Genomic DNA, 14588 nt, shown 5'->3' with positions numbered 1-14588 from the left:
AAGATAAATCTGCGAAAAAGAAGAAGAGGATAAAAGATATTTTATTTGCTATCGCAAAAGTATGATCTGCTGTATAGTTTTACCTGAAATGCATACTACATATACATACATGCATACAGGATATCTACATACATACAGACAGACAGACAGGAAGGCGTAGAACACAGCACTTCCATTCACTTCTCATGGTCGGTGTCCGTGAAGTAGCCCCATACACAAAAATAAATGAGTGAGATATTATTATTAGGGAGAGAGAGATGTGCAGAAGCTAGGTGCTATGTCGTACCTCTAAGTAAATGGGGATAAAATCCACAATGATGTAAAATCCTTCTGTAGTTATGTAAAATATATATTTCTTTGTACAGTAAATCCAAGCTTTCGACCATTCGCTGTGGTCTTGTTCACAGATGATGGCCAAAAGCTTTAATTTACTGCACAAGCAATATATATTTTACATAACTACAGAAGGATTTTATATCATTGTGGATTATATCCCCATATATATATGTATGTATATATATATATATATATATATATATATATATATATATGTATGTATGTATATATAGTGTGTGTGTGCGTGTTTCTATGCGTGTGTATGCCCGCGTTTGTGTGAAATAACTCCAGTGTAAGTATGTATATCTATACACTCATATGCGTCGAGTTTTTCCCTTAAACTTTTCATCCGTACAGTAATTCTCTTCCATTAATTAAATCGAATTATTGCTCACTCGTCTCTTGCCTATTTCAGCAGGTTGCATCTTTCTCCTCTTCATTTCATCCTTTTCTTCGTCTTTATGATTTCAGTCTTTTCCCTTCCTCCTTCGAATCTGTTTTCACTGACGCGTTTTTGCCAGCAAACACTTCCTGTCGGCCTTGAACTTTCCGAGCTAACTACTAACTATCCCCACCTCCTCTGGATCTGAAATATCAGGACATTCTTTGCTGTCGTCATTAGATCCCTCCCAGAATGTGTCCCTTTCAAACTCACATTTTATTTGTCACATTCATATCTGTAGCTTTGTCTCTCTCCAGCATTTCTCTGCTCTCCCTTGAATTGAAACAAGTCGTGTGAAGACAGCTTTGCCTTTAGCTCCTCATCGTGTTGTATCCTGTAATTTATTTCTCACTGTAACCACGTTTTTAGGAGTCTTCCCCGCCATATATATTTCATTTCCACCTTTCCCATGCATCCCTTCCCTAATCTACTAACTGCAAGGATTGCATCCCCCTGTTTTCCGACAGTTTTACATTCAAGTCACCCAGCACAATTGCCCTTTCCTCCTTTTCAGTGACAGCTAGGTAAAGAAAAAAGTTTTCCCTGATTTTTCATTTCCATTCACGATGCCCTTGTGCATGCCGACAGGTTCATAGTCTCTCCAGGACCACAAAGACCGGCGATTGTTTTTTCCTTTGATGACTCGACCATTGGAAACACATCCAATCACTCCCCGTTTCTCTCAAGTCTCTTCATTCGTACGAGTCACCGTTATTCTTTTACCGCCATTTCGTTAACAAACACACCCACCCATTTTTTCCTCATTATCATGACTTCTCGTCTGTTCCACATTCAAAACTGGCACAGGAAATAGCCGTGTTTTGTAAAGCAATTCCTGAAAAGTCATACGTGCCAAGAAACTAAGAGCCAGACTTTACCTACAGAGCAGAGGAGAGATTTTCCCGTTTGCATCCTGAAAGGTAACACACTGATTATTTCTGAGCCTTGAATAAGAGGATCTCCAACAGAGGACTTCGAACGTTTTACAAATCTCTGAAATGCAGCCGTATATGACATCCATAATAGTCAATTGACTGCACAAGAATTGGCTGAAACTGTAATCAAACAACAATTCCGCCGAAGTTTTTTTCGGAGCAATCAAGTTTTCTGTGCAGCCGCCGCTACATCGTATAATCAAGGCCACAGAAAATATATCTATCTTTTAGTGGTCTCGGTATAATGTTTTATGAGCCGCAGCCCATGTAACTTTAACCACGGCCCGGTGGTGGCCTGTTCGATCGACATCGTCCTATATCGTTGTTATCTTTAACCTTAAACAAAATAAATACGACTGAGGCTAGAGGGCCAGGGCCTGCAATTTGGTATGTTTGATGATTGGAGGATGGATGATCAACATACCAATTTGCAGCCCTCTACCCTCCGTAGTTTTTAAGATCTGAGGGCGGACAGAAAAACGTGCGGACGGACAATAAACAGTGCAGTCGGACAGAAAAAAGTGCGGACGGACAATAAACAGTGCAGTCGGACAGAAAAAAGTGCGGACGGACAGTAAAAAGTGCGGTAGGACAGAAAAAAGTGCGGACGGACAATAAACAGTGCAGTCGGACAGAAAAAAGTGCGGACGGACAATAAACAGTGCAGTCGGACAGAAAAAAGTGCGGACGGACAGTAAAAAGTGCGGTAGGACAGAAAAAAGTGCGGTAGGACAGAAAAAAGTGCGGACGGACAGACAAACCCGGTGCAGTAGTTTTCTTTTACAGAGAACTAAAAAGACAAATTAATTCTTGTAAAGAAAACCGGATTCGTCGACAATCCCTCAGGAAAGCCTCGGGGAAATAATTGTGGGTCACAGTTCCAAGCCAGCGGTATTCTTTGGGGCAGAAATTTCCAGACAACCTCTGACGATAAGAGAAACCTTTTGAAAACGAGAATGACGCCATTTTCTGTAAAGGGTCGTACACACGATCAGTATTACTGTCATTATTTCGCTACTGTCAGTAATACTGACGGTGTGTGCGTCATACTGAAGGGCAGTAAACACGATCACTATAACTGTCATTATTTTGGTACTGTCAGTACACTAAACACACATTCAGTATTTATGACTGAGTGAAGTGTCAGTACATTCAGTGACCGACATCGAGAGGTTGTCGCTATTACGTTCTAGTAAAATGGGGAATAAAGAGAAAGCATGTTTTGCTATTATTTTGGTTTTCTAGTTAAAGATGGTACTTCAAGGGCCGCACACACGATCAGTATTACTGTCAGTAATACTGACGGTATGTGCGTCATACTGAAGTACTATCAGTACCACGAAATGGTGGTTACTGACTTCAAAATCCAGTCATCAGTATTTGGGCGGGCCTTATATTACTGACGGCGTGTTCGCTGTACTGTCATTCCTGTCAGTACTATCCAAGCTGCTGTGGTAGCTACAATGGCAGGAAAGGAGGATTGTATTCTGTTATTCTATCGTCGCTTTCCAGAGTTGTGGGATATTCGGAGTGAAAATTATATGAAAAGAGACATGAAACAAGCAGCATATGAGAAATTATTGAAAGAATATAAGAAAATTAAAATGGATGCCAGTGTCGAAGATGTAAAGAAGAAAATAAATACGTTGCGAAGCAACTTTCGCAGAGTTGAAAAAACTCCAAGATTCTTAAACAAATGGAGCCGGCACTGAAGACGTCTACCAGTCACTGAACCGAAATTCTGTTAACATCAGCTATTCAGGCAGTGACACTTTATGTGCGCCATTATTATCTCGCCCATCGTCATCAGCAAGTAATTACAACAGCCATAGTGACCCAGTAAACAATTCCATGACGCAATTACAACCACTGACTCAATAAATATTTCCATGACTTTCTAGTTGAAGGGGACAACGATTAATGAAATGTATCACCATTAAATAAATAATGTCTACAATATGCTGAATCAATGTCCTGTTCATGCTTACTTTACCTTGATGTCATGTTCCATGTACCATTCCGCTGACTGTTGATTTTCCAATGATTCCTGAATAACGTCGGTCGGAAAAGCTTCCTTCCAGTTGTCAGATAACGGAGATTAATAGCCAGTCTTTCTTTCATTGGCAGATATCTATGCTTTCCCTTATCACTGTATTCCTCTTGGTTATATATGGTCTCAACATCTCTAAAAGTTTGTTGTAACTTATTTTGTCCATCCGAAAATAACGTGCAAAGTCTTCCATATCTGTAGTTTTTATCTCATATACCAGGTTTAACTGAGAGTCATTCTTAAGTTTTGCAAGCCAGTCTTTGAACCCACTTTTTGCGGTTCCGTTTTCTCTTTGACGAGAAAGCCAAAATAATAGCAATGCATGCTTCCTCTGTATTCCCCATTTTATTAGAACATACTAATAGCGACAACCTCTCGGTGTCGGTCACTACATGTACTGACACTTCACTCGGTAATAAATACTGAACGTGTGTTTAGTGTACTGACAGTACCAAAATAATGGTAGTAATACTGATCGTGTGTACGGCCCTTCAGTATGGCGCGCAGACACCGTCAGTATTACTGACAGTACACGAAATAATGACAGTAATACTGATAGTGTGTACGGCCCTTAAAGATACAATTGTCCTTCTCCTAAATATTACATCATTATCATCATCGTTGTCAGTGTTATCACTATTGCCGATTATAATATTCCAACTATTAATGAAGAAAAGCACAGGCGAGGCCTGAGTGGCGGAATTTCACATGTGGGGGGGAGGGGGGCCCCTTTGCGTCACGGTGCATTGGTGGCGAGGAGGATTATCAGAAGAATAGCGTGATTTTTGGATATTCTCGTGTTCTGAGTCCTACAGGACTAAGGGTCCATGCATAGGAGGATCACAGCAGTTTTTAATCCTTGCCCTTAGGAAAAAAAGTAATCTTGGTTTGATCATATTCTCCAGTACATCCCTTGGAGGAATGGTAAACCCCCTTCGGGTATTTGGACTTGAAGATACGACAAGGTCAATAGAAAGAGAGCAAAATATCACCGTAACTTGTAACAAGACATTTGCATAATTTCATTTGCAATTGTTCAAGAACAGAAAGAAAAGTGCTATAATACACGACTGCAACTCCAGAGAATTTCTTTTTCCCCTCATGCCGCGTCGTCCAGAGCTTTGTTGCTTCCGAGGAAACTTTACGTTAAACACTCTGATCTTTCTTAAGATAATCGCTACCTCCTCTTGCAAGAGGAGGTAGTGATTATCTTAAGAAAGTTCAAAGAGAGGGTTTCACTTTAAAGTTTCCTCGGAAACAACAAAGCTCTGGACGAGCGAGTAAGAAGGTGACAGGAAACTGGGACTTTGAACAAGTACTTTCGTAGTTTGTTCTTCATTTCCAAGTTCACACTGAATACTAGAGAAGTTGTATAGAAAAACAGAAGGGGGCCTGGGTTTCAGTTTGTCAATCTGACCAGCGTGTTCTTCAAGCAAAAGAGACGAGGAAAGAGGATCAGGGAAAATCCAGGATGGAGATTTACCAAGGCCAACAGAATCCTTTTGTCCTCGGAGATTTAAATGCCTTGTTGACATGGCTCCAATAAAAATGGGCTCCAATGGGTTCCTTGGCCCTGTAGATTACGGAGGAATTATCCCGGTTAATCGCATGGCCTGCCTTAAGCCAATGATCCACAATGCCATTATTTGTTAAGCCTCTTGAAATTATACATAATAATGCAGAGAGCATCTCACTTTTAGCCCTTTTGATGTTTGTCCAATACAAATCTTATTACTACATTCTTTGCAAGGAATACTGTCTACAGTATTGTTTGAACTGAGCGGGCTATTCTTAATTGATTTATTTCTCAAAATATTATTATATTTAAATAATAAGTTAAAATCCATAGTTTTTAAAATGAGCACAACAGGAATGAAATTAGGATGAAATGGTACACATAGAATATTCATAAATTCTTTGTTAACACTGGTTGGATTGTGATAATGAATCTCCTATTTCATCAATAATTTTAAATTCATCTTCCAAAAATACAGGACTACAAATTCTTAAGTGCTCTAAGATACATAGTACTGGAAAATGTTGACACATAAGTTTGTCTACCATGGTTAGAGTAAAAATTAATATATAAAAAAATATTCGCTGGTTTTCTATATACTTTAAAACAAATATTGGTACTATTATTTCTAAAGAACTAAGACATCCAAAAATGGTATAATATTATTTTCTTCATATTCTATTGCGATTATTATGGGTGGTACAAGATTATTAATTGTATATATGTAAGAAATCAGGAATATTTACATTTTCTTTTACGATACAAAACCAATCGTCTGCATATCAAACCAAAACACCTTAGGGAATAAATTTCTCGGAATAAGTCTAGACTCAAAGAACTCCGTGTAAATATTAGACAAAAGTGGCGAAAGAGGGGTTCCCCTAGCCATACCAAATATTTGTTACAAAAATTACCATTGAAAGCGAATTTACAATTTTTTTTTATTATATATTGGCAGTGGATTCTAGATTATACAAGTCCAAATGTTGTGATAAATAACTACCTATTTAAGGGGAAATCTATACATGCCCGGGGAAAGACCACTATATTACGCAGATTATTAACATAACAATACTAAGGCGAAAAACACGTTCTTCGCCAGTGGTTCGGTTGGGCTGAACATTGAAAAGTAAAATAATAATAATAATAATAATAATAATAATAATAATAATAATAATAATATATAGAAAAAAGCCGCCCTGGAGTCACGCACAATGGTTACTCATACTTGATCTATTACAATTCAGCTTGTCTAATTTATATATGGATGAATTTTAATTTCCAGGGTAAGAATTGTGCAACTGAAGCATCCAGAGCACTGGGTCAAATGGCACTGTTCTGTCTGGACACAAATGGCAATCCCAGTGATGTTACGCCATTGAACAGTAGACTCCTTAGATGCAATGCAGCTTATATAGCGAATTTAGTAAAGTTTCTTTGTTGACTGTACCATTGTTTTTGGTGGAAATCTACGAATTATAAGAGAACATTAGTTTGTTACACGTAATTAACTATACTCTGTTTTTTTCCATCTGTCCATCTGCCTGTGGTGTTTTCGCGTGGTAACACTGCGTCCCAGGCTGTAAATAGTTACGCTTTGTGTAAGTTTTAGGTAAATAAATGAAGATCTGGGTGTACATTTGCAACTGAAAAGGGTTTTGATAATTTACTGTATGCGAATTATACCGTTAAGATTCGAAATAGGATATTATTTAAAACTCGGGACGCAGTGTTACCATGCGAAAACACCGCAGGCAGATGGACAGATGGAAAAAAAACAGAATATAGTGCAACAATATCCTTCTCAGATACCATCTTGATGCTGGTGTATTGTTATAAACTTGGAATTAAACCTTTGCTAGTTTCTTTAACTGTTTTCGTTGCAGCTAATGCAATTTTTGCACCACTCTTTTAGTGACTGCGTCTTCGTAAATGTTTTGCAAATCATACTATTAGTAGTAGTGAAAAAAAATAAGTACCGAAAAGAGAGAGAGAGAGAGAGAGCGCAACCTGAGCGAGCACGTTGTCTCTACCACTTCGTAGATCTTGTTGTACGGGTCTTTGGGTAAATCCCCGGGAACTTTGACAAGTAGATCGAAGCATCGTTGCTCGCTTAGAACCATGGTGCAGTGAAAACCTGAATTCGATTTCATTAAAGTTCATCCGTTTCTCTTCATATGTGCATCAATGTAGCTATCGCTGGCGTTCAGTTCATCATTAAAACAATCGGCAAACAACGGAATACTTTCTGTTTCTGTGCCATATATATATATAATATATAATAATATATATATATCTATATATATGTGTGTGTGTGTGTGTGTGTGTGTGTGTATGTGTGTGAGTGTGTGTTTGTGTAGGCCGACTGAAAGGCGAATCTGATAGGCAAACTTGATTTGGTGATATTATTATTATTATTATTATTATTTTTTTTTTTGAGAGGGTGAGAGAGGAACCACACTGAAGCACGTGCGGATGTGGGCGTTAGCTAGTACTGGTGTCTATTCCATTTTTTCTGTGGGCTGTGGTTTGGCTTTGTCTCTACAGGTGAGACAAGGACAGCTTACTGCCTCAAAGATGCCAGATGATTCCCAAAGAACGTCTCCCTGTTTTGTTTAATATGCTCCAAATACATGTTTCATACGTCATTTACTTTTGCTGATTTTGAGGCCTCTTTGTGCTATGAGATCCACGCTTGTATGAATTATTCATAAATAAATAACATCCATACAGAATTAGAACGACAATCGGCAATGAATAACCTTTGGTTGGATTATGGTTTTCCCACTGACTTAGTCCTTGGGTGTCTCCTGGCTTCTTCCGGACCCATTGGGTTTACCCATATCACAATTCCCCATGATGCAGCCCCTTGTGTATAGAAGAAATGGATATGGAATAAACGTGCAAAATGGCAAAAACTTTCTCTCAGAATATTCGCGCAATATTTACAACCCGACTCGATGAAGTGTGAGCGATATACGATGCAAAATAAATGACAAGAAGAAAGTGGTCAAAGCTGAAGTCTCCGGAGAAATGGTCAGAGAGAATGTGGTGTTGGTGAAGACGGGGGGAGGGGAGGGAGGGAGGGAACTGTGCAAGGAGAAGCGTGTATGCACACCATCAGTAGTAATACTCGCCGGTCGCTACACCTGCGGGTAGTATATAGTAGTAGTAGTTGCCCATAGACATGAATAGGAAAACTCGAGAGGAGAGAGGAGGGTTGTTTCTCGCTTGCTTTCCAGTTGCTGTCCTCAGAGATGCCAACAAGGAAAAGAGGATTAAGTCAGCCCTCGATTTTCTCTCTCTCACATATTGACTTCTACAAACATTGTTCTCTTAAAGTTCAAGAATTAATTCCTCTGTTGCCTAATTCAACACTTCATATGTTTTTAAAACATGCAAGTAATAGGGAACAAGGGATACCAACTATAGTCGAGGGATCAGTTTTATATGAAGTAAAAAATACCTGATTTATAAAATATGAGAGGATTTACGCGAGAGACATGCAGAAACTCACCATCAGGTATAGTGCACGTTGGCTCAGGAGGAAGTCTCGTTGGGACTCGCTATAGCAAGTTCAACGTCTTGAAAATGACAGCAGAAGAGGAAGGCTTTTCTTTCCTCTTGATCCTCCTGGTTTTTCTTCACTTTCTAGTCAATAATTCCATTCTCTACCTCCTACAGGATATTGGTTCTAATATGTCGTATCTATTCTGCATTGTAGATTTTCTAGCAATAAAACTGGGTGACCGAAAGAATAGATAGTACTGTTGTTATGGTTATCTAAGTATATATATAAAAGTGAGGAGGTTTCAAAGGCTTAATAAACAAGTAACTCCAAGTTTTCTTTTTTGTTCTTACAGATCCTCAATGTCCTCTACGCCGAAACTCTTGCGCCACGTTCCTGCTTATCTTCCTGAGAAGCATTACAGTCACCTTGAAAAGATTACGGGACAAAAGGACCTATCACTCACTGGCGGCAGGACGAGATCGTTGTTTTGCTACCGGTTTCCCATAAGGGCATTGTTGCGGGTCGGTGGCCTCCTCCCTCCTCCATACCAGGGCTTCTACCACCTTGGCACCAGCCTACGCTTATACCTTGCGACGTGAAACGTAGTAAAGAAACTTTCACTTCTGTTGCACGCAAGTCAACGTAAGTGATGCTAAAGCGGCTCTTCCCAGGACGACTTAACCTCATTTTTCCCGATACAGACGAAAGATTCTGGAGCCCATATCGTGTGAAGGACGGTACGCGAAATAAGCTGAAGAGAGCTCGCCAGGTTATCATGAAATTCGCACTCGATCTAAAAGCCCTCACTACTTCATGTAGGGGTTTTGGTATGCTCCACAGCCACATTGAAGAAGAGGAGGGGAAGGGCGACTCAGGGCGCCATTCTCGCGATGGGAGGTTATCATCTTCAAGCCGTCATCCTCGTCAGGGGAGGTTTCCATCCCCCGAACAAAGGGAGAAGGTCAGGCGGAGTCTGGAGGAGATGCAGCAGATGAAGCTCAACTTGGAAAGGCAGCTGCTTCGGATGCTCGGTCAAAGGAAGTGAGTTTGGGTCATCGTTGTCCACTTCATCATGAGTAGCTACTGATACCAAAATTGGTTTCCAAAGGGTTGTGACTGCAGCATTTCAAATAAGCTCATTCCATTTACCTAGACTTGACTTAAGTTGTTCGCATGCCATGAGCTGTCATGCTTGATGGAGCCGTAGCTTTATTATTATTATTATTATTATTATTATTATTATTATTATTATTATTATTATTATTGTTGAATTGTCCCATTCTCCAAGATAAGCCCCCTTAGACCACATTCAGCTTCATCAGCCCGTCAATCAGAATTCAACCCCATTTGAGTCGCCTGATGCTTCCAAAATAGACACTAAAAATTAAATGAAAGTTGACAATAAATTATCAACATACATTCCTTAGGCGAAGAATAAGCTGGGCTGTCGTTGTATGAGTAAATAGATAACAAAATCTAAAAACACTGAAGATGTTTGCAAACCAGAACTTTTTTTTTTCCTACACAAACTTTTACGCCCTTTCCTCCACCGGCAGCTAATGGGGGAAAATAGTGTAAGATGAGAGGAAATACCACGAAAACTTAATTGAGTTAGAGAATAAAGCTATAAGCTGAGTGGAGGAAGGGGGAGAAAGGTGAGAATATCACCGGAAAACTATAGGTAAAATCTAGGAAAAGAATTTGAAACAATGGACCATGAAGGAAGGTAAATAAATGATATAGCGAATTACTGAAAATCTTGGGATGAGCTGAAAACCCTCAATCAAGAGAATCTTAAAGGGAGACGGACATTTTGTCGATATTGCCTAGATATGAAATGTGTTTTTGACGAGACTTTTATTCAAATTTACTGTGAGTGTTCTGCAAGATGGTTACAAAATGGATATTGTAGATTTACATCACCCGTGTATCTGATGTCAAAGCCATTCCCTTATGACGCTCCTGATTGGCTGTTGATAAGCCAATCAAAGGGCTGGAAACTCTCAGTCTCTCTCGAGAGTTCACATAGGCAGGATGTGTGTTCCACCTCTCCTGAGGGATACGTCTTTTAGAAGTATCCCTCAGGAGAGGTGGAATACTTATCCTACCTATGTGAATTCTCTCGAGAGACTGAGGGTTTCCAGCCCAGTGATTGGCTTATCAACAGCCAATCAGGAGCGTCGTAAGGGACGGGCTTAGACATCAGATGCACGGGTGATGTGACTCTACTTTAGTAAGAATATCAGAAAAGTATTTCACCAACTTAAGGACAATCCTATTTCCTTCACAGGTGCCAAGACCTTCTGAGAGACCACGTCCGCCGGTGGGACATTCTGATGGTTGCTACGTCCGAGGACCAAGACTTCGCCTATGAGAGCCGGGATGCGATCACTGACATCCTGAAGGGCGTCTCCATAGCTGGCCCCTGGGAAATCAAGCTGGGGGAAAGAAGCCTGGGCCGATGGGAGAGAATGCTCAGTTGTTCCTCAGTCGTCGTGATCCTGGTGTCGTACGCCCTCCTCAAAGACAACCTCCTGATGCACCTCTGCGGCGAAATCATGTCGATCTCACCGAAGAAGAAGGTCATCCCCGTGTACCTGGAGCAGATGAAGTCCAGGGCGTTTCCAGAAGAGCTGAGGCCACTTCTCTTGTACTACGGCATAGACGCTCACCATCTGAGGCCGACCGATATCATCAAGCCCCTGGTGCGCTGCCTGCCGAAGGCAATGCCGTTCAAGCGTAACCTCGACGAAATCGACAGCATTAGGAAGCTGATGCTGCGCATTTCCTTGCAGCCGGAGGCCTATTTGTGAACTGAGAGAACTACGGTTCTTAGTATGCATCGTGCGTTTAGAGGCGCGAATCAACTGTGTGTGAGTAATGACACTGTGGTTTGGCGACAATCTTATTCAAAGGAAAATACTCTGGCATCCAAATAATGTTGTCTGTTGACAGAATTCCTGTTGACACATCTGTCAACATAGGGGACATCTCATGGACGAGTTCGATATTGACGCCAGGTCATCCTCTGGTCTAATGAGATTGAGCTAAATATCATAGTTAAGTGATAAAGTTAAGGGTGTTACGTGAATTGACTTCCATATACCAACATTCATTTATGAAAATAAGTCTCAGATCGTCATCTCACGTGGGTTCCGAAACTCATTGCGCTGAAAGACAGTACCTTCAGTTGATGTCAAGGAATTCACCAGTTCGCTGAGGTGTGCTGAACATTTGCTCCTGTTCTGGAGAGAAGACTTCCCTTTTTATTAACAGAGCAACATCATCGCTTTTACCAATATATTCCTCCATATTCAGGAAAAGTAGATTTAAGGATTAGTTAACGAACAGTGCAGTTATGGTACAGAATGTTTAAGCGTCGGGCTAAGGCTCGTCAAGTGGGGGAAAAAGAAAAGAAAAAATATCAGTGGTCTAGATAGAGTGGCGGCTGGTCACAATGAAATTCGTGTTCCTTTTCCATTGTCATTTATCGGCAACAATTATTCTTCCGAACGATCAGGATGCATTTTCCTGAATGATGACCCTAACAACAGGCCTCTGTGTGTGTTTCTTTTCTTTTCTTTTCTTTTCTGATCCAGACGTGCTTGTCATGTTTGAGACGTAAGAAAGGAAACTGAACGTTTCCACCAACGGCCGTTCATCGTAAGAGTCGGGGTCTAGTTTGACATGAGACAAGGCAGCGTGATCTGACAACATACCTGATACTTTATCATTAGATAGGTCAGCTTTTATTCCTCATTCTACCAGATTTTTCAGAATATAGTCACAAGATGATGAACGTGTGCGACGATAGACATTGCAAAACTGATTTTGTTTTTTTGTTTTTTTTGTTTACTAGTTACTTCTGTGCACACAGTGTGAGACATTTTTTGAAGTAATTCGCCTCTTCTTGAGTGGTGTCAACACTGAAGAAAAAGAAACAGGAATCCTTGAACTTGCTACTATGCAAAACGTGTCACTATTTCTGCCATCTCACTGTTTGATCAAATGATTCACAGTTCCTTCTGCTCGCTCGATACTACTGATTTTGCTCTCTAAGTCCTTCTGTAACACAGAAAGTATGACGAAAATGACTCTCGTTGTGGCAACTTCAAATGAATGGAAATAATTCAGCATAAACAGTTGTTTTTATTGAAATGTAATACTCGAAGTATTCTTAATATCTACGTAAAAAAAAAAGGTCATGATTCATTTACAAGATGAGATATAGACAATATGCAACAGAAGATTTGTAAAAGTTATGCACCGTGAAAGAAAACCGTATTAGCTGAAAAGTTAAGTATATCTTAGTTTAATCAGACCAGTGAGCTGATCAGCAACTCTCCTAGGGCTGGCCCGAAGGATTAGAGATTTCTAGGTGGCTAAAAACCAATTGGTTACTTAGCAACGGGACCTACAGCTTATTGTGGGATCCGAACCACATTATATAGAAATGAGTTTCTATTCACCAGAAATAAATTCCTCTGATTCCGCGTTGGCAGAGCGGGGAATTAGCTGAAAAGACATAGCTGTTATCAACTCTTATGATTACCAAGATCTTCCTTGAATATATTGATAACTAACGGCCGATTTCAAACTAATCATATTGTTGTCTGTCTGCCAAGCTACTGAGACGCCACAGAAGCGCTGAGATCTGTCCCTCGCGTGAAGACAGTGAAAGTTAACTTACACGATTCACTCTAGTCATCAGCTAGTCACACAAACAAACTTTGCGAGTATTACTAACAACTAACAATACACACACTCACAGACACTATATATATATGTGTGTGTTTGCTTAAAAAATCACAGTAGATGCAAGTGACTTCAGTATGTAAGCGAATACAACAGGAAAATGACAGGCAGACGTTAATAGACACGTGAAAGCGCTTGGTACTGAACTTCTGCCTGCTATATTCCTGTGGTATATGAATTCTATAAAGATAGACACATATATGTAGGCGCATATAAATGTGTGTGTGCCTGCGTGCGCACCTACATGGCTCATTCGTGATCTCCTATCTCTTATTCTGGAAAGGATGAGATCTACCCCTATAATATGAAGTGTCTTGATGTTTTTTCTCTTTAGAATATCATAACGAATAAGTAGTCAGTAGCTGTAGGTGGTCTTTTTCAAAATGAAGTGTCCTGTGTACTTAGTTTCATAATTAAAATGTATACTAATTAGGAGCTTTAGCTCTGTAATATACACTGACAAATATGTGCTGCTGTACAGCACATTTCATACACACAGGGTTGCACATTATGTATACCTTCATTCATGTATACATGCAGTATGTGTATGCTCATTCATACGTAGTATGAAATGGAGATTACATTTTGTAAAGCCGTTGGATGATTACTAGTATATATCATGAAAAATTTGTGTATATATTATTATATATATATATATATATATATATATATACATATATATATAGTATATATATATAGATATATATATATATATATGAGTCTTATCACATCACCGTGATTCATATATACGCATTAAGCTACAAATGTCCTTTAATATCCAATTAGTTCTAGCTCAGAATTAATATATTTTCATATATGTTAACTGAAGGGGCATTTTTAGTTGATAATAATTTCGTCGGCTCCCGGGCGCGAACCTAGGAACCCAGAAATCAGGACATATATTAATTCTGAGGCAGAGCAAATGAAATATTAAAGGACATTTGTAGTTTAATGCGAATACACACACACACACACACACACACGCACGCACACATATATATAAGATTACTTTAGTAAGTATACTCTCAACTCAGAATGTGATC

The 14588-nt window shown here is 39.6% G+C and overlaps 1 protein-coding gene across 2 annotated transcripts in view; it reads left to right on the top strand.

Moving 5' to 3' along the window:
* The window catches only part of LOC135210917 (uncharacterized), a 28775-nt gene extending 14587 nt beyond the window's left edge, over nucleotides 1-14188 (top strand). For both annotated transcript variants that reach the window (XM_064243878.1, XM_064243877.1), the window contains 2 exons: nucleotides 9143-9831; nucleotides 11081-14188. In XM_064243878.1, coding sequence (XP_064099948.1) covers nucleotides 9440-9831; nucleotides 11081-11603 — 915 coding nt within the window. In that variant the 5' untranslated portion in view covers nucleotides 9143-9439 and the 3' untranslated portion in view covers nucleotides 11604-14188. The remainder of the gene's footprint in view (nucleotides 1-9142; nucleotides 9832-11080) is intronic.
* The last annotated feature ends 400 nt before the right edge of the window (nucleotides 14189-14588 follow it).

This window comes from Macrobrachium nipponense, chromosome 4 (genome assembly GCF_015104395.2).
Source record: "Macrobrachium nipponense isolate FS-2020 chromosome 4, ASM1510439v2, whole genome shotgun sequence".
NCBI lineage: Eukaryota > Metazoa > Arthropoda > Malacostraca > Decapoda > Palaemonidae > Macrobrachium > Macrobrachium nipponense.
The sequence above is the reverse complement of the archived record's forward strand: the minus strand, read 5'-3'. Positions and strand labels throughout refer to the sequence as shown.